We start from the raw sequence: 24,419 nt of genomic DNA on the forward strand, positions 1-24,419 counted from the left end.
TAATGGGGACAGGAAAGAAAGATGTCCCTTCTAAGGCTCATGCCTGTAATCCCAGCGCTTTGGGAGGCTGAGGTGGGCAGATGACCTGAGGTCAAGAGTTCGAGACCAGTCTGGCCAACGTGATGAAACCCTGTCTCTATTAAAAATACAAAAATTAGCTGGGCGTGGTGGCATGCGCCTGTAGTCCCAGCTACTCCAGAGGCTAAGGCAGGAGAATCTCTTGAACCCAGGAGGCAGAGGTTGCAGTGAGCTGAGATCGCACCACTGCACTCCAGCCCCGGCAAACAAGAGTGAAACTCCATCTCAAAAAAATAAAAAAAATAAAAATTAGAAAAAGCAATGATAAAAGAATATTTGTTTAGTTTTATTTGTTTAGACTTGTTGAGCTACTGTAGACTCGGGTAGAGATAATTACAGGCAGTCAGAAATTATTATATAAAATCCTGCAGTTAGATTCATAATATATTCAGCAGTATGGGGCAGGAGAAAACTGGCTTGATAGCTATTTGGAGCCACCACCAGTAGGATATATGTGGCTGCCAAAAGAGCTAATGTAATCTTAGGCCACTTTAGTAGAAGTAGAGTGTAAGATGGTAGGAGGTAGCCGGTCTCACCACTGGAGGGTTTTGTGTTCTTAAGGAAGAGGTTGGCATGCTGGAATTTGTGTGAAGGAAAACAAGCACCCAGCAGTCCCTCTGCCCACCTGCCTACATCTGTACTCATATACGATGCCTTCCCTTCCGTTCTTACGAATGATTTGTTCATGTTTCTGTCTACTAGAAACTAATCCCCATCCCTTCTCACCACTCAAGACCTTTGGCAATTCTGCCCTCTCTCTCCTGCGCCATCAGTTTTCCCTGTCTACAGGATCATCCCCATCAGCATACACAGATAAAATGTCATTTCATCCTAAAACTCTCTCTTGACCCCATATCCCCCTTCATTTACCTCCAGATTTTCCCTGCTTTCCAATGCAACACATCCCGAATTAGTTGGTCATGGTTGCTGCCTCCAGATCCTCTCCTCCCATTTTCCTTCAAACCCACTTCCATCCTTTTGCCTCTCGCATTCCACAGACTGCTCTTGTCAAGGTCACCACTGACCTCTGCCTTGCGAAATCCCAAGGTCAGTTCCCAGTCCTCAGCCCACATGACCTGCCTGCATCTGTCTGTCCCAGCCGATCATTCCCTCCTCTTTAAAATACTCTCTTCCTTTGGCTTTCAGAGAACCCCTGGTTTTCCTCCTCACTGACCATCCCTTCTCAGCCTTTGCTGCTGCTTCCTCATTATCTCCCTGACCTCCCAATGTCAGCAGGCCCGGGGCTCCATTCCTCAGACGTCTTCTCTGTCTACACTCACTCCTCTGGGGATCTCATCCAGTCTATCAAATAACTTTATTTATGACGACTCAGATTTGTATCTCCAATCTGGACTTTCCCCTTGAATGGCACGTTTGTATGTCCACCTTCCTACATGGCATCTCTACTTAATGTCTAATAGGGAATCTCGAGCCTGGCGTTAGTTAACTCACACCTAAGTACTGAGCTTTCCCCGCCCTGCTCCCCCAACCTGCTCTTACAGTCTTTCTTCCTCATCTCAATAAAGGCAAGGCTGTTTTCCGGTGCTCAGATCAAAAACCTTACTGCTTCTCTTTTTTCTCACACCTCCTTTCAATTCATTAGAAAACAGTTTTGACTCTACCTTTGTAATGTGTCCAGAATTCAGCCTCTTCTCACCACCTTCCCAGTTCCCACTCTGTCTACTCCAAGCCACCACCACTGTTATTTCTTTCCTGAATCACTGCAGTAGCCCCCTAACTAATCTTCTTGCTTCTAGTGTATTCTCAGCATAGGGGCTGGAGTGGTTCTTTTAAAACAGAAGTCTGATCATATCACTTCTCTGCTCCAAACCCCTGGTGCAGAGTTTCTTCATCTCAGCACTGTCGACATTGGGGCCAGATAATTCTTTCTGTGAGGACTCTGTGTGTTGTAGGATGTTTAGCAGCATCCATGGCCTCTACCCACTGGATGCTAATGGCACCTCCCCGCCTACTTTTGCTCTAGAGTAAAAGTAAAGTCCAAATTCTTAGAGCGGTCCAGAAGATCCTGTCTGTTTGCCTCCCATGTGATCGCAGCTTCCTGTTCCCCCATCCTTCGCTCCATTCTCACCATATTGGCTTCCTTGCTAAACCTCAAAGTTGCCACATGCTCTTGGCTCTGGGCCTTTGCATTCGCTGTTTCACCAGCCGACTAGAATGCTCTTCCCCAGGTACCTGTAGAGCTTATTCTCTGTCTGCAGATTTTTTGCTTCAGTAGCACCTCTTTTTCCTTGATTGCCTTATTACTAACACCTGGAACAGTGCTTAGCACATATTAAGTGCTCAGTAAGTGTTTTAGGACTTAAAGGGTGATCTGGTGGCCACCTTAGATTATTTGGAAGACTTTTTAGCAGAAGTGAGAATGGCTTCGTTAATGTTGCATATGACTATGGGTTAATTTGTAAGGAGGCAGATTTGAAGTTATTTAATTGTAAAGTGTACAATTTAATGGCTTTTAGAGTATTCACAGAGTCATGCAACTGTCATCACAATCAATTTTAGAACATTTCCATTATCTCAGAAAAAAACTCCACACCCCTTACCCATTGCCCTCCCACCCACACCTACCCTGCCAGCCCTGGGCAATCTGCTTTCTGTCTATATAGATTCACCTATTCTGAATATTTTCATATAAATGGAATCATATAATATGCAGCTTTTTCAGTCTGACCTCTTTACTCAGCATCATGTTTTCAAGGCTCATCTACGCTGTAGCATGTATATACCTATAGCAAGTATAGGTATTTTGTTTGTTTTTGTTGCCAAATAATCTTTTGTATGGATGTACCACATTTCATTTATCCAGTCATCAGTTGATCGACATTTGGTTGTTCCCACTTTTTGGCTATTATAAATAATGCCACTATGAACATTGATTTCTAAGTTTTTGTGTGGCCATAAGTTTTCATTTGTCTTGGGTATATACTTAGGAGTGGACTTGCTGGGTCATATGTAACTCTGTGTTGAACATTTTGAGGAACTACCAAAATATTTTCCAAAGCAGCTGCACCTTTTTCCCATCAGCAGTGTGGGAGGTTTCAGTTTCTCCACATCCTTGCCAGCACCTGTTATTATCTATCACAAAGTTATTTTCCAAAAACAATTCTGTGGATATAAGTGAAAATTTTAAAGGTATGGGCTTATCTCCAGTTTTTACCTCTGGCTTTTGGTTTCTGCCTTTGGAGAAAGTTGCTTTTTTCCCCGTAAAGGGCTGTGCTGTGATTTGTTTTCTCTAGTCTCAACCCACTTGTGACCAGTGGCCCACATTCAGAAAGGGGCAAGTTTGAACCAGGAGCACTGTCCATGGCCTCGGCTTAGAGTCTTCTCTTTGTGAAGGGTCTCAAAGGAGTGGAACCTGCCCCACTGGCATAGAACTCAGAATAAGAAGCTGGCCAGCATGTACAGTCAGTGCTGTCACTCACGGAGGTAGTCAGACATCAAACAGGAAAAGCGTGTGCCTCTTCGATTCTCCTTCTCCCTCTTGCTTTCAGATGGATGATGATGACGACGACGATGACGTAGGAGATCATGACGATGACCACCCCGGGATGGAGGTGGTGCTGCATGAGGACAAGAAGTACTACCCAACAGCCGAGGAGGTGTATGGTCCTGAGGTGGAGACCATAGTTCAAGAGGAAGACACTCAGCCTCTCACAGGTACGTCAGGAGGAGCTGGGCTGTGCGGAGTGAAATTGAAACCTGGAAACTTCATAGCTCTCAGCAAACCTTAAAAGTGCAGTGAATGAATTGATCAGTTTTTCTTTACTACCTTCAGGTACTGTTTCTGGTTTAAGATTTAGTTAATCCTTTTTTAATATTCAGTAAAGTTCTTAACTAGTTTCTAAGCAAATAAAAGTTATTTCTTATTTATCTGCTATCAGTTTAGGTGCATGAAGACTGTCGTTAAGTTTATTTACCCTGTGGCCTGATATGTTTTTCCATCCAAATATCTCCAACCCTTTTAACCAGTTCTCATAATATGTATTGTCCATTTCTTTTTCTTTTTTTGAGACGAAGTCTTGCTCTGTCGCCCATGCTGGATTACGGTGGCACAATCTTGGCTCACTGCAACCTCCGCCTCCCTGATTCAAGCAATTCTGCTTCAGCCTCCCTAGTAGCTGGGATTATAGGTGTCTGCCACCATGCCTGGCTAATTTTTGTATTTTTAGTAGAAACGGGGTTTCACCATGTTGGCCTGGCTGGTCTTGAACTCCTGACCTCAAGTGATCTCTCTGCCCTGTCCTCCCAAAGAGCTGGGATTACAGGCGTGAGCCACTGCAACCAGCCTTATTTTCCATTTAATAGTTTTCATAGGCTGGAAGCGGTGGCTCATGCCTGTAATCCCAGTACTTTGGGAGGCCGGAGCAGGAGGATCGCTTGAACCCAGCAGTTCGAGACCAACCTGGGCAACATGGTGAAACCCCATCTCTACAAAAAAAGTACAAAAATTAGCTGGGCATGGTGGTAGATGCCTCCTGGCAACTCGGGAGACTGAGGCAGGAGGATCACTTGATCACACCATTTGTACGCTTCAGCCTGGGTAACAGTGAAACCCTGTCTCCCAAAAAAAAAAAGTTTTCATTGATCTTTTGGAAAGTGATTGCATCTTATAAATGCAAGGAAAGATCCTGAACTGACATTGACCTCAACCTACATCCATTCCCCCTCCCTCCCTCCCACTGTCCCTCAAAATGAAGCCCAGACTCCTCTTTCCACAATTCAAGGTCCTTCACTGTCTCATGCCAAACAGCATTTCCAAAACTTTCTCAACATATGAGTGATCCTTGAGAGTAAAATAAATTGATGTCATACATCATGCATTCTGAAAGGTCAGTCTGATGGAATAGTGTTCCGTATTTTTATGTTTTATGCCCACCTACACATCACTACCTTTTTTTTTTCTTCTAGAACCCATTATTAAGCCAGTGAAAACCAAGAAATTCACTCTGATGGAGCAGACATTACCTGTTACGGTGTATGAGATGGAGTAAGTTACAAGGTTTCTCAGCTTCTCTGCAGGAATGCTGTGGGTTCATGTTTTTGTAGAGATAAGAGGTGGCTTTTGGCTGAAATAGCTAGTAAATTGTGGCCGTACATAGCTCTCAAATTCTCCTTCAGCTTGTGTGGCTGCGGGGATATTTGGGGTCAATCTTAACTTTTCTCTTGGTGTTCATCCAAATGTTAGCTGTTTCCTCTTCCAGATCTTTAGTTTGATGTTGAAAGCCAGCCTTCAAGAGAGATCTGGGTATTGCAGTTATCACTGTTGGATCCACCAGAGCCTGTTTGGACTCAATAAGACTGCTGAGTATTTTAGGAATATGTTAGCTTTTTATTTTGTTTTTGTTGTTGTTATTTTGAGACAAGGTCTCGTTTTGTTGCTCAGGCTGGAGTGCAGTGTTACAATCACGGCTCATTGCAGCCTTGACCTCCCAGGCTCAATAGATGTGTCTGCCTCAGCCTCCTGAGCAGCTGAAACTACAGGAACACACCACCACGCCTGGCTAATTTTTGTGTTTTTTGTACTGTTTCACTATGTTGCCCAAGCTGGTCTCAAACTCCTGGGCTCAAATGATTCTCCTGCCTTAGTTTCCCAAAGTGCTGAGATTACAGGCGTGAGCTACCATGCCCGGCCCTCAACTCTTTATTTTGAAAAGGAGAGCAAAAGCAGGTAGATATATGTGTAGGATCATTTAGGTGCTCTCTCTCTCTCTTTTTTTTTTTTTCAATGCGGGGTCTCACTCTGTTGCCCAGGCTGGAGTGCAGTGGCATGATCTCAGCTCTCTACAACCTCCACCTTCCAGGTTCAAGTGATTCTCCCGCCTCAGCCTCCTGAGTAGCTGGGATTACAGGCGCATGTCACCACGTTCAGCTAATTTTTATATTGTTAGTAGAGATGGGGTTTCACCATGTTGGAAGTCCTGGCTGGGTGTGGTGGCTCACGCTTGTAATGCCAGCACTTTGGGAGGCCAGGGCAGGTGGATCACCTGAGGTCAGGAGTTCGAGACCCGCCTGACCAACATGGTGAAACCCCGTCTCTGCTGAAAATGCAAAAATTAGCTGGTCGTGGTGGCCTCGGCCTCCCAAAGTGTTGGGATTACAGGCGTGAGCCTCTGCTCCCAGCCTAATTTTTGTATTTTTAGTAGAGACGGGGTTTTACCATGTTGGCCAGGCTGGTCTTGAACTCCTGACCTCAGGTAATCCACCCACCTCGGCCTCCCAAAGTGCTGGGATCACAGGCATGAGCCACCATGCCCAGCCTCTTCTTCCTTTTTTAGTCTTGCTGTTTTACTATTGAAATCCCCGTGATAGTCCATTCACAGATTGTGTTACCTCTTAGATAAGTTTCTTGCATTCCCAAAGCCAGAGCTATGTAAGTATAGACATTCACATCTGCCTGAGCACTCTCCAGTTGGTCTGAAAGTTGTTCCTGGACAAAAAATACCTGAAACACCTTTACACCACTCCTCATTTGGAAACGTTTGCCAATCTCTCTTTTCTCTTTTCCTTTGTCCTTTCAGTTTCTTGGCGGATCTGATGGATAACTCAGAGCTCATCAGAAATGTGACCCTTTGTGGACATCTCCACCATGGCAAGGTAAGACAGAACTTTCAGCTACTTGGAACAGGATTTCTCTTTTGTACCTGCTCATGTTTTAGCCCTTAGAGTCACAGCGGTTGAGGTTTGAGGTCACAAGGCTCAACCTCCTGACTGGGGGTGCTGCATGCCTGTTACGAAGTCATACTGTGAAATTCTGGCTTTTCCCAAGCAGCAGGTGGAGCCTGTTCCTAAGCCACTTGCATGCCTGAGCCTTATGTCTACATCTGGACAGAAGATGGGAAATTGAGCCTTACTCTGATTTTTATAAGTTTTCATTTCCTGAGGGATGCCTGTCTAAGAAAGATTTCATCTTTTATTTGAAAATAATCCTGTGGCTTCAGTGTTAATTCTTTGCTGTCCCATAACCCTCCTTGCTCTCCTTTTTCTCTCCTTATCCCTAAATTATGTGGTATATTGGGAGCTGGGGGAAGGGCACAGTAAATTTTCCTCTGTGGTTGGCAGATGTTAACTGTTTCTTCCCTTTTAGACATGTTTTGTGGATTGTTTAATTGAACAGACTCACCCGGAAATCAGAAAGCGCTATGACCAAGATGTAAGTAGAACTTCTGTTGAGGGTTTAGGATGAACCATTCAGAACAGATAGAGATGTCTCTCTCCTCCTTCCTTCACCCTTCCTGTTCTCTATAAATAATGACGCCTCCAAAGTGCAGCTTTATAATTGTGATCTCTATTAATAGGCTGTAAGAAAATAATTTCAACTTTCTCGGGAGCATAGAGAATATTGAGCTGCAGTATTTTTGGATGATCCATTTTGCACTTGGGATCCCTCCTCTGTTATGATATATCCTGACTTTTATAGTCTATTCTTTCCTGTCATAGTATTAATAGCCTGCTCTATAAATATGGTACAATTGTACCTGGTTTTCATGGTAAATTTAAATGCCTGTGAATGAGGCCAACTGTGTCTGCAAGTCTCAGTGCAATAAATGTTCAAACCCTGCCAGATTGATTGTTTTAACACTTTAGCATTAAGGCTGACATGTGTCTCCCTTTACCACACTAAGAATTCTGTGCATTTGATATAAATTATCTCTCAGCTATACCTGGTCTTTAGTGACCTCCCCCAACTCAAAAAGAGTGGTGGCTCATGCCTATAATCCCAGTACTTTGGGAGGCCAGGACAGGAGGATCACTTGAGGTCAGGAGTTTGAGACCAGCCTGGCCAACATGGTGAAACTCTATCTCTACTAAAAATGCAAAATGTAGCTGGGTGGGCACGGTGGTGCGCACCTGTAGTCCCAGCTACTCAAGGGGCTGAGGCAGGAGAATCGCTTGAACCTGGGTGGTAGAGGTTGCAGTGAGCCAAGATTACGCCACCACACTCTAGTCTGGGCGACCGAGTGAGACTCCGTCTCAAAAAAAGACAAAATCACAACCAAAAAGAAAAACCCAGCCATGTGTGGTGGCTCACGCCTGTAATCCCAGCACTTTGGGAGGCTGAGCCGGGGGGATCACATGAGGTCAGGAGTTCGAGACCAGCCTGACCAACATGGTGAAACCCTGTGTCTACCGAAAATACAAAATTAGCTGAGCATGGTGGCGCACGTCTGCAATCCCTGCTACTTGGGAGGCTGAGGCAGGAGAATCTCTTAAACCCTGGAGGCAAAGGAGGTTGCAGTGAGCTGAGATCGCGCCATTGCACTCCAGCCTGGGCAACAAGAGCGAAACTCTGTCTCCAAAAAAGTAAAAATAAAAAAATCCCTCCACACACCCAGGAGCATTTCCAGCTGGGAGGGCACTGGTCTCATTGTCTGTAATTGCTGTGGGGACACCCTGCTCTCTCTCTCTCTTTAATCTCAAAGAAACCCTTGAGCTGGGAGGTAGTGAGGGAAAGTGATTGATGGTTCGTTTGTGGGAGAGCAGTCTCAACTCAGGTGGTAACAACAGTTAATTTTTTTTCAGCTGTGCTATACTGACATCCTCTTCACAGAGCAAGAGGTAAGCATGCCTTGGGGAATCTGATTGTCGCCTACACCAGACCCACCAGTAATAGTTTTGTAGGGAATGTAGAGGAGCCTTTATGATAGCATTTTAGTTCATATCCTACTCCTCTCTCTCCACTTCTCACATCCCATCTCCTTCTTCCCCCAGTTACTCCAGGGTTATAACTTGAACTGGGTAGGCAAGCTGTAGGTTAGGAGGGGAACCCTCCTGTTCTTGACTAGATTAAATTTGGCCTAATATAGGAGAAGTACTAAGAGGCGATGTCTGCATTTGTGCTATAAGTTATGCAGAAGCTCAACGTGATTTTTTAAAAATGACATCATCCTTTAAAAATCTGCAGGATGAGTCCATCCATATGATGACCTCTTTCTAGGAGTAGCTTCTCTTTGAAAATGGGTTCCTATATCTTTGTGTTCCTCTTTTTGTCTTTCCTTCCGGATCTTTCTCTCTAATCTCTGACCCCTTCTGTTTCCCCCCTCTTATTTCTGTCCCTTTTTCCTAATGGAAGTTTTAAGTATAATAAGTATGGTTAACTAAAGGCACTTGGAATTAGTAAAGATAGATAGGCAATCAACGTTAGCTGTTATTATTTTATAATGTATTTATGTATTTGTTTGGAGTTTTAAAAAAAATTTTTATTTCTGTCATAGCTTTTATATTTCTTTTTTTTAAAAAAACTAAAATACCCCAGATTGTTTCTTTTTACTTTCAAGGTGCTCAGCTATTGTTTTTGTTTCTAATGTATAAAGAGGATGAGATTCTAGGACCCTGGATTCTCTGATAAGGCTTAATACTGTTTTGTTTGCAGTAATTCATTTTCATCTTTTCACATTTGAAACAAGTCCCCCAAAAATGGTGTCTAACACCAAGATATTTTATCTTCAAGGTCATGCTGGCTAGAGGCCTAGATAAAAATCACCCACTATAAGGAGAGGCATCAGTGTAATTTACTAGCAACTGGGGAGCCCCAAAAACAAAATGAACCCCTCTTGCATAGGAAGAGGTCTTGACCACTCTTTGTTCCTTTCAGAGAGGTGTAGGCATCAAAAGCACTCCTGTGACAGTGGTCTTGCCAGACACCAAAGGAAAATCTTATCTCTTCAATATCATGGACACTCCAGGTAGGACATCCTTTGGCTTTTGATTATTAGAACCTTGTCTTGGTTTTGCGTGTGTCCTCTCACTTTCCGGAGCAGAACAGAGCAGTGCATCTTTGTTTTTACATTCCCTCACCTTCATTGAAACCATTTTCCGTTTTGACTCTCTCCTTTGTTTCTAACTTGTTAATTTAGCAAGCATCATACTCCAGGCCTTCTATTCATGTCTTTACTCTTTCGAATATTTTAAAATGTTAGGGAATTGTATTCATTTATTCATTTCAGCCTGTCAGGCCCCATGCTATCTGCTGGGGAGCTAAAGGTGAGTCAGAGCCAGTCCCTGGCCTTGAGTACTCTCAGTCTTTTGAAGGAGACTGGCGAACATCCTGATGACCTTGGGAGCAGCGCACCTTGGCTGACCCTTCCTCCTATGGAAAGGACCAACTGGGGCAGAGTTTTTAAAAACTGGAAGGTTTTAGGTTTTGGCTAATTTGCTTTCTTGGCACCATCTGATGCCCAGTGTCCTGATAACTCTCAGCCCCTGCCCCCATAGCACCTTGCCAGGAACTGCCTTCCTCGAGCAGCACACTGTGCTCCAGGCCCTGCTTTGCCCTTTCTCCTGCCTCCAGATTGTCTTGAATCCCACAGAACTCTACTTACTGCTGATTAGGCTAAGCTGGTCTGTGTGTGTGGACTCATGCTCTCCTGGGCACTTCCCTCTTTTTATGTAGGGAGCCTCCCGTAGGAAAGCTTAATGCAAGGATATGACACTAATGGGGGATATTTTTACCCTGTAGGGGGTTATGGCGAGGAGGGAAAGGGGATATTCGGAGGTTCACGGGCTTTGAAGTGCCCCCTCAGTTCACCCTACCAGTTAATTGTGCTTTATCCTGCACCAAGTGATGACTTACTTAGTATTTGCTTTTCAGGACATGTGAATTTCTCTGATGAGGTCACAGCTGGCTTGCGCATCTCAGATGGAGTGGTCCTTTTCATTGATGCTGCTGAGGGGGTGAGTCAGACTCAGCTCCCAGAATCTCATCCACCTGTTATGTTTGCCCCCCCCCCCCCCCCCCGCCCAACAATACCCAGAGCACTGAGTGAGCTGGGAGCCAGAGAACTTGAAACTCTCTGGGATTAAGGCTCAAATTTGCTCTAAAATTAAAGCAGCAAATGAAGTTCAAAATTAATTCTCACCGGGTGTGGTTGCTCACACCTGTAATCCCAGCACTTTGGGAGGCTGAGGTGGGTGGATCACCTGAGGTCAGGAGTTCGAGACCAGCCTGGCCAACGTGGCGAAACCCTGTCTCTACCAAAAATACAAAAATTAGCCAGGTGTGGTGACCCATGCCTGTAATCCCAGCTACTCATTAGGCTGAAGCAGGAGAATCACTTGAGCCTGGGAGTTGGAGGTTGCAGTGAGCCGAGATTGCGCCACTTCACTCCAGCCTGGGTGCTAGAGTGAGACATTCTCTCAAAAAACGAAGAAAAAAAAATTATCAGTGTGGGTGCCCTTGCTTCCTGCTCAGTGAAGCTCAAAATGATAAGACTCATTGCTATTCAGAAAACACAAAGATAAAATGACAAATGTAAATAAAAGGAAGGGAGGAGTGTATGTTCTTGTAAGTGGATTTTTAATATTAGTTGCGTTTTTCCAAGAGATTGGAGTTAAAATACCAGGGTGTCTTCTGTATTCCTCAATTGAGAGATGGAACGCTTTGGCTAACCTTATTCGTGTTATCATTGGTGAGACAGCCAGCAGAGGGAGCCAGAATTGTCTTTTTTTAAACTGACTTTTCATTTTGGAATAGCAGCAAACTGAAAAGCTTCAAGAATTGTTCAAAGAACCCACCCTCATTTACTTCGTAATTCTCTCTCTGTACACGTTCAGACACACACAGAGAGACAGGTGTGTACATTTTCCCCTTGAACCGTTTGAAAGTAAAATATTTCAGAATGTATTTTCTAAGAATAAGGACATTCACCTACGTAACCACAGTACAGTTGCCAAAATCAGAAAATTTGACATTGATACAGTCCTGTTGTACAGATCTTTTTTTGCAGACCTTATTCAGTTTTATTAATCATACCAACAATTTCCGTTATAGAATTTTTTCCCCTAATCCAGAGTGATGCATAACATTTAGTTTTCATGATTTTCAAGTCTCTCTGAATTGAAGCTGTTCTTTAGCCTCTCTTGGTCTTTTATGACATTGACACTTTTGAAGAGTACAGGGCACTTATTTTGTAGAATGTCTTTTAATTTGGGTTTGTCTAATACTTCCTCGTGATTAAGCTGTAGTTATTAGAATCTGGTTATTCTTCTCCTTATCAAATTTTATCTACTAGTTTTGTCATCTATTGATGATTCTTGGCTTATTCCTACAATAGTTGCAAATAGTGAGTCTTCTAACTCTTCTTATTCCTTCTGTTTTGTTTTGGTTTTGAGATGGAGTCTTGCTCTGTTGCCCAGGCTGGAGTGAAGTGGTGCGATCTCGGTTTACTACAACCTCTGCCTTTTGGGTTCAAGCAATTCTCCTGTCTCAGCCTCCCAAATAGCTGAGATTACAGGTGCACGCCACCACACCTGGATAATTTTTGTATTTTTAGTAGAGACAGGGTTTCACCATGTTGGCCAGGCTGGTCTTGAACTCCTGACCTCAAGTGATCTGCCCACCTAGGCCTCCCAAAGTGTGGAGATTACAGGCGTGAGCCACCGCTTCCAGCCATTGTTGTTTTTTTTTGTTGTTGTTGTTGTTGTTTTGTTTTTTGAGATGGATTCTTGCTCTTCCGCCCAGGCTGGAGTGCAGTGGCGCAATCTTGGCTCACTGCAACCTCTGCCTCCCAGGTTCAAGTGATTCTCCTGCCTCAGCCTCCCAGGCAGCTGGGACTACAGGCGCCTGCCACCACACCTGGCTAATTTTTGAATTTTTTGTAGAAATGGGGTTTCACCATGTCGGTCAGGCTGGTCTTGAACTCCTGACCTCAAGTAGTCCACCTGCCTCGGCCTCCCAAAGTGCTGGGATTACAGGCATGAGCCACTGCGCCTGGCCTATTGGTTGGAATTATGTTGTAAAGAAGTGCTTTTGTTTCTCCCCCATTTGCTTATTATCACTGTGGATATTTGGGTTTGCATTTTATTCAGTGAGTTATAATCTGTTACTGTCCTTATGGATTCCGGTGCTCTAGAGCTCTCGTCCCAGATTTGGCTACTGAGAGCTCCTTCAGGCTGATTCCATCATCTTTTTCACGCCTCATCGTTTTTTGAGCACTTCCTTACTTTCAAGCACAAAAAGATGTTCTAGACGTTATCTTTCCTTGTCCCAATCCTGGACTCAACCATTTCTTCAAGGAGCTCTGGCTTTTTTTTTTTTCCTTCAAAGAGATGGCATCTTGCCCTCTGGCCCAGGCTGGAGTGCAATGGTACAATTATACCTCACAGCAGCCTCGAGCTCCTGGGCTCAAGTGATTCACTCACTTCAGCCTCCCAAATAGCTGGGACTACAGGTATGTGCCACCATGCCCAGCTTATTTTTAAATATTTTTTTGAGAGATGGGGTCTCGCTCTGTTGCCGGGGATGGTCTTGAACTTCTGGCTTCAAGCAATCCTCCTGCCTTGGCCTCCCAAAATGCTGGGATTACAGGTGTGAGTGACTGCACCTAGCCTAGCAGCTCTGGCTCATAGTGGGGAGTCGGTTTTTTTTTTTTTTTTTTTGAGACGGAGTCTCACTCTGTCGCCCAGCAGGCTGGAGTGCAGTGGTGCGATCTTGGCTCACTGCAAGCTCTGCCTCCCGGGTTCACGCCATTCTCCTGCCTCAGCCTCCCAAGTAGCTGGGACTACAGGTGCCTGCCACCACGCCCAGCTAATCTTTTTGTATTTTTAGTCGAGACAGGGTTTCACCGTGTTAGCCAGGATGGTCTCGATCTCCTGACCTCGTGATTCGCCCGCCTCAGCCTCCCAAAGTGCTGGAATTACAGGCATGAGCCACTGTGCCCGGCCAGTGGGGATTAGTATTTAGAAACAAAGGTTTGGATGTGCTCATTGCTACTGGGGTACATTGCTTCTAGGCCCTCTCACTGAGCACAGCTAGGTTATATACACTCATACATATCTATAACTATTTCTACACACATATATTAAAAATCATGCATTAATCCTAATACCCCCAATTCCATTTCAGCACCACTGGCTCTTCCCAGCCTTCTTAGTTCCTTCTTTAGCACTGAGAAACCTGGCTCCCAACATCATTGTTCATGGGTTTATTCATTTCTCAATCCTGCAAGGTGCCCTCTTAAAGTTCCTGTGTCTATCTTCGGGCAGGATGCTCTCTGCTTCCACCCAGTAATATTTCCCCAGGTCTTTTTTTCTCCCCAGGCTTCATGGTTTGAAATAGTGCCTTCTTTGGTTCTGCTTTGAACTTTCTGCCCTCCTTGTTCTTCTTACCACCTTCTGAGCCTTGTTTTTCTCAGGTGATGCTGAACACAGAGCGGCTGATCAAGCATGCGGTGCAGGAGAGGCTGGCAGTCACTGTGTGCATCAACAAGATTGACCGGCTGATCCTGGAGCTGAAGCTGCCTCCAACTGATGCTTATTACAAGCTGCGCCACATTGTGGATGAGGTCAATGGATTAATAAGGTAGAAAACCCCTGGGAGTGGATTTCCTGTCCTCGGAGGCTCTGGGTTTTAACCCTGAATACCTCTGGGAACAACTGTGATTTATTTCTAAGCGTGTGTTGATGAGTTTGTTGGGCAAAACTAGAGGCACATCCTGGGACTCTGCAGGGGTTGACTTCATACTTTAACACATCTTCATTTTACTATTATGATCAGTACTTGGGCTGTATTAATTTCTTCTCTTTTTAGAGATAGGATCTCTGTTACCCAAGCTAGAGTGCAGTGTCACAATCACAGCTCACTGCAGCCTCGAACTTCTGGGCTCAAGCAATCCTCCCACCTCAGTCTCCTGATAGCTGGGACCACAGGCATGTGCCACCATACCTGGCTATATATTTTTTAAATTAATTAATTTATTTTTTTTTGAGACGGAGTCTTGCTCTGTCGCCCAGGCTGGAGTGCAGTGGCATGATCTTGGCTCACTGCAAGCTCCGCCTCCCGGGTTCATGCCATTCTCCTGCCTCAGCCTCTCAAGTAGCCGGGACTACAGGCACCCGTCACCACGCCCGGCTAATTTTTTGTATTTTTAGTAGAGACAGGGTTTCACTGTGTTAGCCAGGTTGGTCTCGACCTTCTGAGCTCGTGATCCGCCCACCTCGGCCTCCCAAAGTGCTGGGATTACAGGCGTGAACCACCACCCCCGGCCAATTTTTTTTAATTTTAATTTTTATTTTTTATTTATTTATTTTTTTTTTGTAGAGATGGAGTCTTGCTATGTTGCCCAGGCTGGTCTTAAACTGGCCTCAAGCAATTCTTCCACCTTGGCCTTCCAAAGTGCTAGCATTACAGATTTGAGCTGCTGCACCCAGCCTGGGCTCTAGAATCAGCCTCCTCTTCACCACATACCAACCATGTAAAGTAGGGCAGATTACTTAAGTTCAGTTTCTGCTTCGGTAAAAAAGGAATAATATTTGCCTAACAGCAATAGTAGCAAATATTATTAGGCATTTATAGTATAAGTTAACATAACTTACAAGGGATGTTATAAGAAATTAAATAGATACTTGATGGAACACAGCACAGTGCTTGCAATGTAGCAGCTGATGTGCTGAATAATGTTAGCTGCTATTATCTTAAAATTAACACAGTCTAAATAAATTAAGAACTGTTTGCTGTGTTTCTGTGGATATACCTGCTTCTCAACAAGATGGATTTAGGGCTTGCATTGATACATATGAGTGATGGTTATGATACCTTAGAATATAATATCAAAGGGCCTTTGAAACAGAGGTTAAATATATCTTAAAGACAGTCTTACTACAGGCTGAAAGATGTGCTAGATGACTTCCTGCAGCCCCTCAAATGGGCCTGTGAGGAGGCCTCTCCAACTGAAAGAATGCCTCTCCATTTAAGGATTGGGGGTGGAACCTGTGTGGCTAGAGACGGATACCTTCAGGAGCCTTCCCAGTGTGTAGCACTACTTTTCAAAAGGAATATCTTCACCCCATCTCCACAAGGACTGAGAATGACTAGAGCCCAGTGTGACATCATGAGTCCAAAGGATGAAATGACAAATATATTTTAATAAAAAGGCCAAGCGTGATAGCTTATGCCTGTAATCCCAGCACTTTGAGAGGTCAAGGCAGGAGGATCCCTTGAGGCTAGGAGTTCAAGGCCAGCCTGGGTAACATAGCTAGACTCTGTGTCTACAAAAAATAATTTTGAAATTAGCTTGGCGTGCTGGCATGTGTTTGTAGTCTTAGCTACTCGGGAGGCAGAGGCAAGAGGATCACTTGAGCCAAGGAGTTCAGGGTTATAGTGAGCTATGATTGTGCTGTTGTACTCCAATGTGGGTGACAGAGTGAGATCCTCTTAAAAAAAAAAAAAAAAAAAAAAGAGGCCGGGCACGGTGGCTCACGCCTGTAATCTCAGCACTTTGGGAGGCCGAGGCGGGCGGATCACGAGGTCAGGAGATCGAGACCATCCTGGCTAACGCGGTGAAACCCCATCTCTACTAAAAAATACAAAAAAAATTAGCCGGGCTTGGTGGCGGGCGCCTGTAATCCCAGCTACTGAGGAGGCTGAGGCAGGAGAATGGCGTGAACCCGGGAGACGGAGCTTGCAGTGAGCCGAGATTGCACCACGGCACTCCAGCCTGGGCAACAGAGCAAGACTCCATCTCAAAAAAAAAAAAAAAAAAGTAGGAAGTGGGATAGGGCTGAACTTAACCTGATTTACTAAAATAGGAAGTCAAGAGGTCATGTTTCAAACCTCTAAACAAGAGGCCAGGCACAGTGGCTTATACCTAGAATCCCAGCACTTTGGGAGGCCAAGCAGGAGATTGCTTGAGCCCAGGAGTTCAAGGTTCAAGCCTGGGCAACATGGCTTTTGTATCTCATCTCTACAAAAATTAGCCAGGCTTGGTGGTTCATGCCTGCAGTCCCAGCTACTTGGGATGCTGAGGAGGGAGGATTGCGTGAGCTTGAGAGATCGAGGCTACAGTGAATGGTGATTGTACCACTGTGCTCCAGCCTGGGCAACAAGGCAAGACCCTGTCTCAAAAGCAAAAGAACCTCTAAGCAAGAAAAAGTAACATAAACATATTACTTAGAAACCTGAAGGTAAATACTCTAAAAGCAGCTTTAAAAGTGTTGAAAGCAGTTGCCTCTAGGGAGCATAACTTGGGGGTAGAGTGCAATGGGGTAGAGGGCTGTTCTTTATAAGCCATACCTTTATTTCTATATTGGGACATTCCATAAGATAATGTGCCAGTAAGGCTAGGGTTGTGGATTTGATCCCCTTGTACAACTCGTTTTCTTATAAATGTTAGTGAACTCAGATGCTCGTGGTTTCTGCATGGCTTTTAAGATTGAAAGTTTTAACACTGTAAAAGCCAAACACAAAAGAATAAAGAGTATGGCAGTGAGGGTAAAGAGCAGAGTTGCTTTTCTTCATTTCCTTTCTTTTCTCTTTTTTAAATGATGTTTATGTCTGCTTGTATTTGTGAAATTGAGGTTTTTCGTCAAATGTATTTCTGTATTTCTGTCTTATCACATTAGATTCATTTCCTGTGTTCTAAGGTTTTTGTCTCTGTCCTGTAGGTTTCCCCTTGTCTGTCTGGTGCAGTTAACTTTTCCAAGATTGTGCAGAATGTTCCCAGCTCTGGGAAATCAGCTTGTTATTGGGAATTAGGGAACAGCTCCATCATGTCACTTTCTTGGACCAGACTGTTGGCAAAACTGAGTGTCTTGCACAAGTCCCTTCTGAGGGCTGGAGAGTGGCTGTAATACCGAGTTCCTGCCCTTCCCCTTGGCAGTGCGTCCGGGCTGCTGCAGCCTGGCACTGTGTTCACCACTGTCTCTGTTTCAGCATGTATTCCACTGATGAGAACCTGATCCTTTCCCCACTCCTGGGTAACGTCTGCTTCTCCAGCTCCCAGTACAGCATCTGCTTCACGCTGGGCTCCTTTGCCAAGATCTACGCCGACACCTTTGGTAAGCGCTGGCTGGCAGTCTGTCTCACCAGCTTCCCCTGAGTCCTGTGTGCCTTTCCTGCTGAATGACTCAGAAATTGGCTTCGTATCAGCACCCTGCTGGGGGAACATTTTATCACCTGTTATTATCACATTTGGGGGTCTTTCTGGCCTTGAGACCCTTTCTTCAGGCTAAGTGGTTTCTAAATAATAGAAAAATAAAAGTGAATAGGAGGACATGGGAGAAGAAGGAGGTCATTTTAGGAATAAAAGTCTCTCCTAGAGTGAGACAGGTTTTGTAAAACAGGAATCATCCATGCCCACAGGCACGTTCAGACCTTCTCACAGGTGGCGTCTCCCTCACTGTTAGTGCTTCTAGCCAGCCGTATGGAGGCAGACATCAATTTCATGGGTCTAATTGAGAACTCATGGTGATCTTGCAGCCAGCATCTACAGGCCTCTGCTAACATGCCCAGCCGCATCATATCATGGGTTCCTGGAGCCTCAACACCAGATCCTTGAGACCAGATTCCCACTGTGAGAGACTCCCTGGCTCTTCATCTTTGCACTTCCCCAGTTACCTCAGATTCCAATAGGAATCGTGCACTGAGAGTCTTTTCTGTGTTCAATGTTACAGTTCCTTAGAGGGAAGTCACTGTTACCCCGTTCTTAGAGTCGAGCAGACAGGCTCCGTGAGATGTCTCATGACCAGTAGGCGGTGGAGCATCAGCGTTTCTATTCTGGCCAGTCAGTTGTCCTGCCGCACTCTTAGCATGGAGCCCTTTGCTCTTGTGAAAAAAAATGAGGGATTAAAGTTCAGTCTTTTTTGGCCAGGCGCGGTGGCTCACGCCTGTAATCCCAGCACTCTGGGAGGCTGAGGCAGGCGGGTCACGAGGTCGGGAGATCAAGACCATCCTGGCTAACACGGTGAAATCCCGTCTCTACTAAAAATGCAAAAAAATTAGCCAGGCGTGGTGGCGGGCACGTGTAGTCCCAGCTACTGGGAGTCTGAGGCAGGAAAATGGCGTGAACCCAGGAGGCAGAGCTTGCAGTGAGCTGAGATCACGCCACTGCACTCCAGCCTGGGCGACAGAGCAAGACTCCATCTCAAAAAAAAAAAAATTGAAGTTCAGTCTTTTTTGACCAGGTGCAGTGGCTCACGCCTGTAATCCCAGGACTTTGGGAAGCTGAGACAGGCGGATCACTTGAGCCCAGTAGTTTGAGACCAGCCTGGGCAACATGGCGAAACCCCATCTCTACAAAAAAATACAAAAAATTAGGTGGGCATGATGGCACTGACCTGTAGTCCCAGCTCGGGAGGATCACTTGAGCCCAGGAGGTTGAGGCTACAGTGAGCCGTGATTGCACCATTGCACTCCAGCCCGGGCAACAGAGCAAGACCCTGTCTCAAAAAACAAGAAAAGAAAAATTTGGTTCTTTTTCTTTTTTTTTTGAGACAGAATCTCACTCTGTTGCCTAGGCTGGAGTGTAATGGCACGATCTCGGCTCACTGCAACCTCCACCTCCTGGGTTTAAGTGATTCTCCTGCCTCAGCCTCCTGAGTAGCTGGGATTACAGGTACATGCCACCATGCCCAGCTAATTTTTGTATTTTTAGTAGAGATGGGGTTTCACCATGTTGGTCAGGCTGGTCTCGAACTCCTGACCTCGTGATCCGCCCACCTCAGCCTCTCAAAGTGCTGGGATTACAGGCATGAGCCACTGTGCCCGGCCTGTGTACTATGTTCTTATAATAAAGTAAGCTGGAGAAAAGAAGATGTTACAAAGAAAATCATGAGAAAAAACACATTTACTGTTCATTAAGTGGAAGTGGATCATCATAAAGGTCTTCATCTTCGTCATCTTCACATTGAGCAGGCTAAGGAAGAGGAAGCATTGGTCTTGGTGTCTCAGGTGGCAGAGGCAGGAGAAAAATCCATGTATAATTGGAACCGAGACATTCAAACCATGTTATTCAAGGGTCAACTGTATACATATGTAATCTGTGTTTTTCAAACAGCATTGGGCCATTGACCATTTTCTTGTTATTAGATGTATATATCAGTTATTTCCAGATGGCTCTTTTTTAAAAATGGGTAGCTAAACAATAAATGAAATTAAACTGAACAGGGTTCCAGTAGAAGTTTGTGTTTCTAAATGTCCATTGTATGAGCATGTGAAGCAAAATCCAAAACCCTTTCGTAATTATAATGCAGAGATGATTCCAATTTTGATTGAAAATGATCCTCAGCCTTGGGCGAGATTGTTGTTCATCCTTTGAACCCACTGTTAGTTTATGCCAGAGCTAGCTATGGGCTGGGCTGCAGCAGCGTTATCATGGAAAGCCATGTGTAGACTTCTGTAAAGTCAGCACTGAAGGGAATATTGAAGAGATCATTGAGTCCTTCTCTTCATTTTACATGAGGGGAAACTATGCCCATGGTCACAGAAATTACTAATAGAGTAGGAACTAGAATCCATTTACACCTTACTACCAAAACTGATACCATGTGCTCTCACTAGGAATATAATACAATAAGGCATCATGAACAACTTCGGACTTCTAGAAACTTCATCCAGTGGACGGACAGAATCCCACAGAGTGATGAATGGCAATGTGAGGTGATAGTGTGAGCTGAGTGCTGTAGGCAGATACAGCTGAGAGAATTTAGGGGTGGGGAAGGGGTCAGCCTCAATGGCTTGGAGTCAGGTAAAGCCGAGGGAAGGAGATGGGGCTTGGGCAAATAAAGAGTAGAAAGCCAAGAATTCCAGACTTGCAGGGCTGGAGAAAGAGGCACAGAGGCAGGTGGTGTTAGTCATGGCCTGTTCAGGTAACAGTGGAATGTTTAACCAAGGAGAAGAGTTCAAGTTCAGGCTAGGTCCAGTGGCTCATGCCTGTAATCCCAGCACTTGGGGAGGCCAAAGTAGAGGATCACTTGAGGCCAGGAGTTCAAAACCAGCCTAGGCAACATGGCAAGACCTCGTCTCTACAAAAAATTTTAAAAATTAGCTGGCCGTGATGGTGCACACCTGTAGTCCCAGCTACTCGGGAGGCAGAGGTGGGGGGATTCCATGAGCCAGGAAGGTTGAGGCTGCAGGGAGCCAAGGTTATGCCACTGCACTCCAGTGTGGATGACAAAGCAAGACCCCATCTCAAAGAAAAAAAGTTCAGTGATTATACTGCATGGTAAGTGCATTAACAGAGGGCATAAACATTCAGTGGTTCAGAGGAAGGAAAGTTTCAGTAACTAACAATGTGGGAAAGAAGGGGAGAATTTGGTAATTAACAGAGTAGGGAAGAAAAAGATTTTGAGTTTAGCTGAAAATTTGGTGGTAACCTTACTGATGGAGACAGAGAAGTCTGAAGGGGAATGTGACTTTCGGGAAAAGCCAGTGCATTCCCTTTATCCCATACAAGGTGAGGGGACAGTCTGACATCTGGGTAGAAATATCCAGGAGGTGGTTGGTGCTATCAGTTATCTAATTGGATGTCACCCAACGTCTTGACTTTTAAAAGCTATGGTTGTTTGGTACAGTCTGACCAGGATTAGCAGTTATAGTCAAATTAAAAATATTAATTGGTGAAAGATGAGCCAAAGGTTGGCTTTGGTGTTTTCTCTCGAGAGGGCTGAGTAATTGCTTACCTGAGGCCTAGGGCTAGCCAGAACCTTATGGTGACACTGCAGTTGGAAGGTGGCCCACACTGGCAGCAGAGTCGAGCTTGTCTACATCAGGAAAGGGTGAAAGAACCATTAAATTCCCCTTCCAGAAGGGACAGGGTTTAGATGCAGATAGAGGATGCCACACAGTAGGTGACCCTGTTCCATCGAAGGAAAACATGTAACCCATGCTCTTGTCCATAGTTCAATCCTAGTGCTTGGTGGAGATGGAGAGGCTTGGGTTCTCATTTTGGCTCCAGCACAGCCTTGTCAACTTTGGACCAGTCTTGTCCTTCTTTGTGCCTCAGTGTCCCCGTTTTCCTCTCTGGTTAGAAGGAACTGCCTGGACCCTGGAAAGGAAAGTGCTAGAAGTTCTCAGCTATGAACCACCTGTGGCACCTGAAACAGAATTTTGAACAACACTTTGCTAGGTAGATTATAATTGTGTGGCTTCTCCCATAGGTGACATTAATTACCAAGAATTTGCTAAAAGACTCTGGGGTGACATCTACTTCAACCCTAAGACGTAAGTAGAGTATGGGACGTGACTTTCCAGAGGGGTGATCATTTACCCAGTAAGTGAGGACAGTGAAATTCTCTGAGTTCAAAGATTAAATACCTACTTTTTTTTTTTTTTTTTTAATGTAAACTACCGTCTTTCCTCCCCTAAATGGGTTGGCTTCCTAAGCTCTGATCTGGCGAGAAGCTGTTTCTCCTGAAGTCTTTATAGCCCAGCTCAGGCATCCAGGAGGGTCATAACCATGTATCCTTCCAGGAATCTGTCTCTGGAAACTTTACAGTCACACACACATTCCTCCCCTGGGCTGTTGTTCAGATTCAGCACTTAGACAATGCCTCTTGGGATCAGTGATAGTGCCTTTTCCCCCGGGTCACTCAGAACTTATTTTTCCTTTTAGGCGAAAGTTCACCAAAAAGGCCCCAACTAGCAGCTCCCAGAGAAGTTTCGTGGAGTTTATCTTGGAGCCCCTTTATAAGATCCTCGCCCAGGTGAGTGTGTCAGGTCACACTGGGCAGATCTGCTCTTATAAGCACAGTGTGGAAGAGCTGGTGAACTCACACTTCCCTCTGTCCCTAAACCTGCTCAGTTTTATGTCAAGTATAAGGGTGGTTGTTGGTCACTAATTGTTCCAGAAGTAATCTTCTGGATCCAGAACACTACATTACTCTAAGTGTTATTAAAATCAAAGGAAAGGGGCCCGGGCACGGTGGCTCATGCCTGTAATCCTAGCACTTTGGGAGGCCGAGGTGGGCAGATTGCCTGAGCTCAGGAGCTTGAGACCAGCCTAGGCAACACGATGAAACCCCGTCTCCACCAAAATACAAAAAATTAGCTGGGCATGGTGGCGGGCGCCTGTAGTCCCAGCTACTCGGGAGGCTAAGGCAAGAGAATTGCTTGAACTCAGGAGGCAGAGGTTGCAGTGAGCCGAGATTGCACCACTGCACTCCAGCCTGGGCGACAGAGCGAGACTCTGTCACCAAAAAAAAAAAAAAAAAAAAAAAATCAAAGGAAAGGGAAAAGGTATGAAAGAAAAGACTTCTCCTAGAGCAGGTTTATGAACAGATCTTGACTATTGAGAGGAATGTGACACTTAGAACTAATCATTTCAGTTACGGAAATTTAACTTACAGATATAATTGTGAAAGTCCTCCTGGTTATTCATATAAGTCAAAGTGTTTATTATAGCATTTTTGGTTGTTTGTTTTTGTTTTTTAGAGATAGGGTCCCACTCTGTCGCCCAGGTGGGAGTGCAATAGCACGATCATAGCTCACTGCAGCTTCAAACTCCTAGGTTTGAGCAATCCTCCCACCTCAGCCTCCTGAGAAGCTGGGACTGCAGGTGCAAGCTACCATGCCTGACTAACTTTTAAAAAATTTTGTGTAGAGACAGGGTCTTGCCATTATCCCCAAGCTGGTCTCAAACTTGTAGCCTCAAGTGATCCTCCTGCCTTGGCCTCCCAAAGTGCTGGGATTACAGGCAGGAGTCCACCACCTCAGCTTATAGCATTGTTTGTAACATCAGGAAAAGGGAAAAAACTGGAAATAAGTTAAATGTTTGTCAGTTATGCTCATTAATCTGATTAAATGAGTGATGGTACATCCCATAAAATGAACTGCTTTGCAACCACTTAAAGTATGTCTGAGCTGGGCACAGTGGCTCAGGCCTGTAATCCAGACGCTTTGGGAGGCCAAGGCGGGAGGATCACTTGAGTCCAGGAGTTGAAGACCAGCCTGGGCAACATGGCAAGACCCCATTTCTACTAAAAATACAAAAATTAGCCAGGCGTGGTGGCTCATGCTTGTAATCCCAGCTACTCTTGAGGCAGAGGCTGCAGTGAGCTGAGATTGTGCCACTGCACTCCAGCCTGGGTGACAGAGCAAGACTCCGTCTCAAAAAAAATAAAATAAAATAAATCAACTGGGACTGGTGGTGTGCACTTGTGGTCCCAGCTACTCAGGAGGCTGAGGCCAGAGGATTGCTTGAACCCTGGTGGTCAAAGCTGCAGTGATCCATGATCACACCACTGCATTCCAGCCTGAGTGATGGAGTGAGACCCTGTCTCAGAAAAAAACAAAACAAAGCATGTTCGTATGAACTTTGCTTTCTTAACTGTTTGCACAATATGTGATGCTTGTCAGATTGAAATCATTTGTCAGGAGATGGTAAGGATTTAATTAAGCATGTGGAATGCTGAGAAGCAAAGAATATAACATGGCCGGATGTGGTGGCTCACGCCTGTAATTCCAGCACTTTGGGAGGTCCCAGTGGGCAGATCGCTTGAGATCAGGAGTTCAAGACTAGCTTGGACAACATGGCTAAACCCTTTATCTCCGCACAAAATAGAATTAGCTGTTGTAGTGGTGTGTGCCTGTGGTCCCAACTACTTGGGGGGCTGAG

At 45.0% G+C, this 24,419-nt stretch overlaps 1 protein-coding gene across 2 annotated transcripts in view; it reads left to right on the forward strand.

The window, feature by feature from the left end:
- EFTUD2 (elongation factor Tu GTP binding domain containing 2) overlaps positions 1–24,419 on the forward strand; it is a 48,570-nt gene that overhangs the window by 9,133 nt on the left and 15,018 nt on the right. For both annotated transcript variants that reach the window (XR_010152822.1, XM_001145980.7), the window contains exons 3-13: positions 3,588–3,753; positions 5,005–5,083; positions 6,615–6,690; positions 7,181–7,246; positions 8,617–8,652; positions 9,689–9,779; positions 10,685–10,767; positions 14,226–14,392; positions 17,741–17,865; positions 21,964–22,027; positions 22,419–22,509. Coding sequence is in view for 1 of the 2 variants with exons in the window: in XM_001145980.7 (XP_001145980.1) it covers positions 3,588–3,753; positions 5,005–5,083; positions 6,615–6,690; positions 7,181–7,246; positions 8,617–8,652; positions 9,689–9,779; positions 10,685–10,767; positions 14,226–14,392; positions 17,741–17,865; positions 21,964–22,027; positions 22,419–22,509 (1,044 nt within the window). In the remaining variant the exon portion in view is untranslated. The remainder of the gene's footprint in view (positions 1–3,587; positions 3,754–5,004; positions 5,084–6,614; positions 6,691–7,180; positions 7,247–8,616; positions 8,653–9,688; positions 9,780–10,684; positions 10,768–14,225; positions 14,393–17,740; positions 17,866–21,963; positions 22,028–22,418; positions 22,510–24,419) is intronic.

This window comes from Pan troglodytes, chromosome 19 (genome assembly GCF_028858775.2).
Source record: "Pan troglodytes isolate AG18354 chromosome 19, NHGRI_mPanTro3-v2.0_pri, whole genome shotgun sequence".
NCBI classification, from domain to species: domain Eukaryota; kingdom Metazoa; phylum Chordata; class Mammalia; order Primates; family Hominidae; genus Pan; species Pan troglodytes.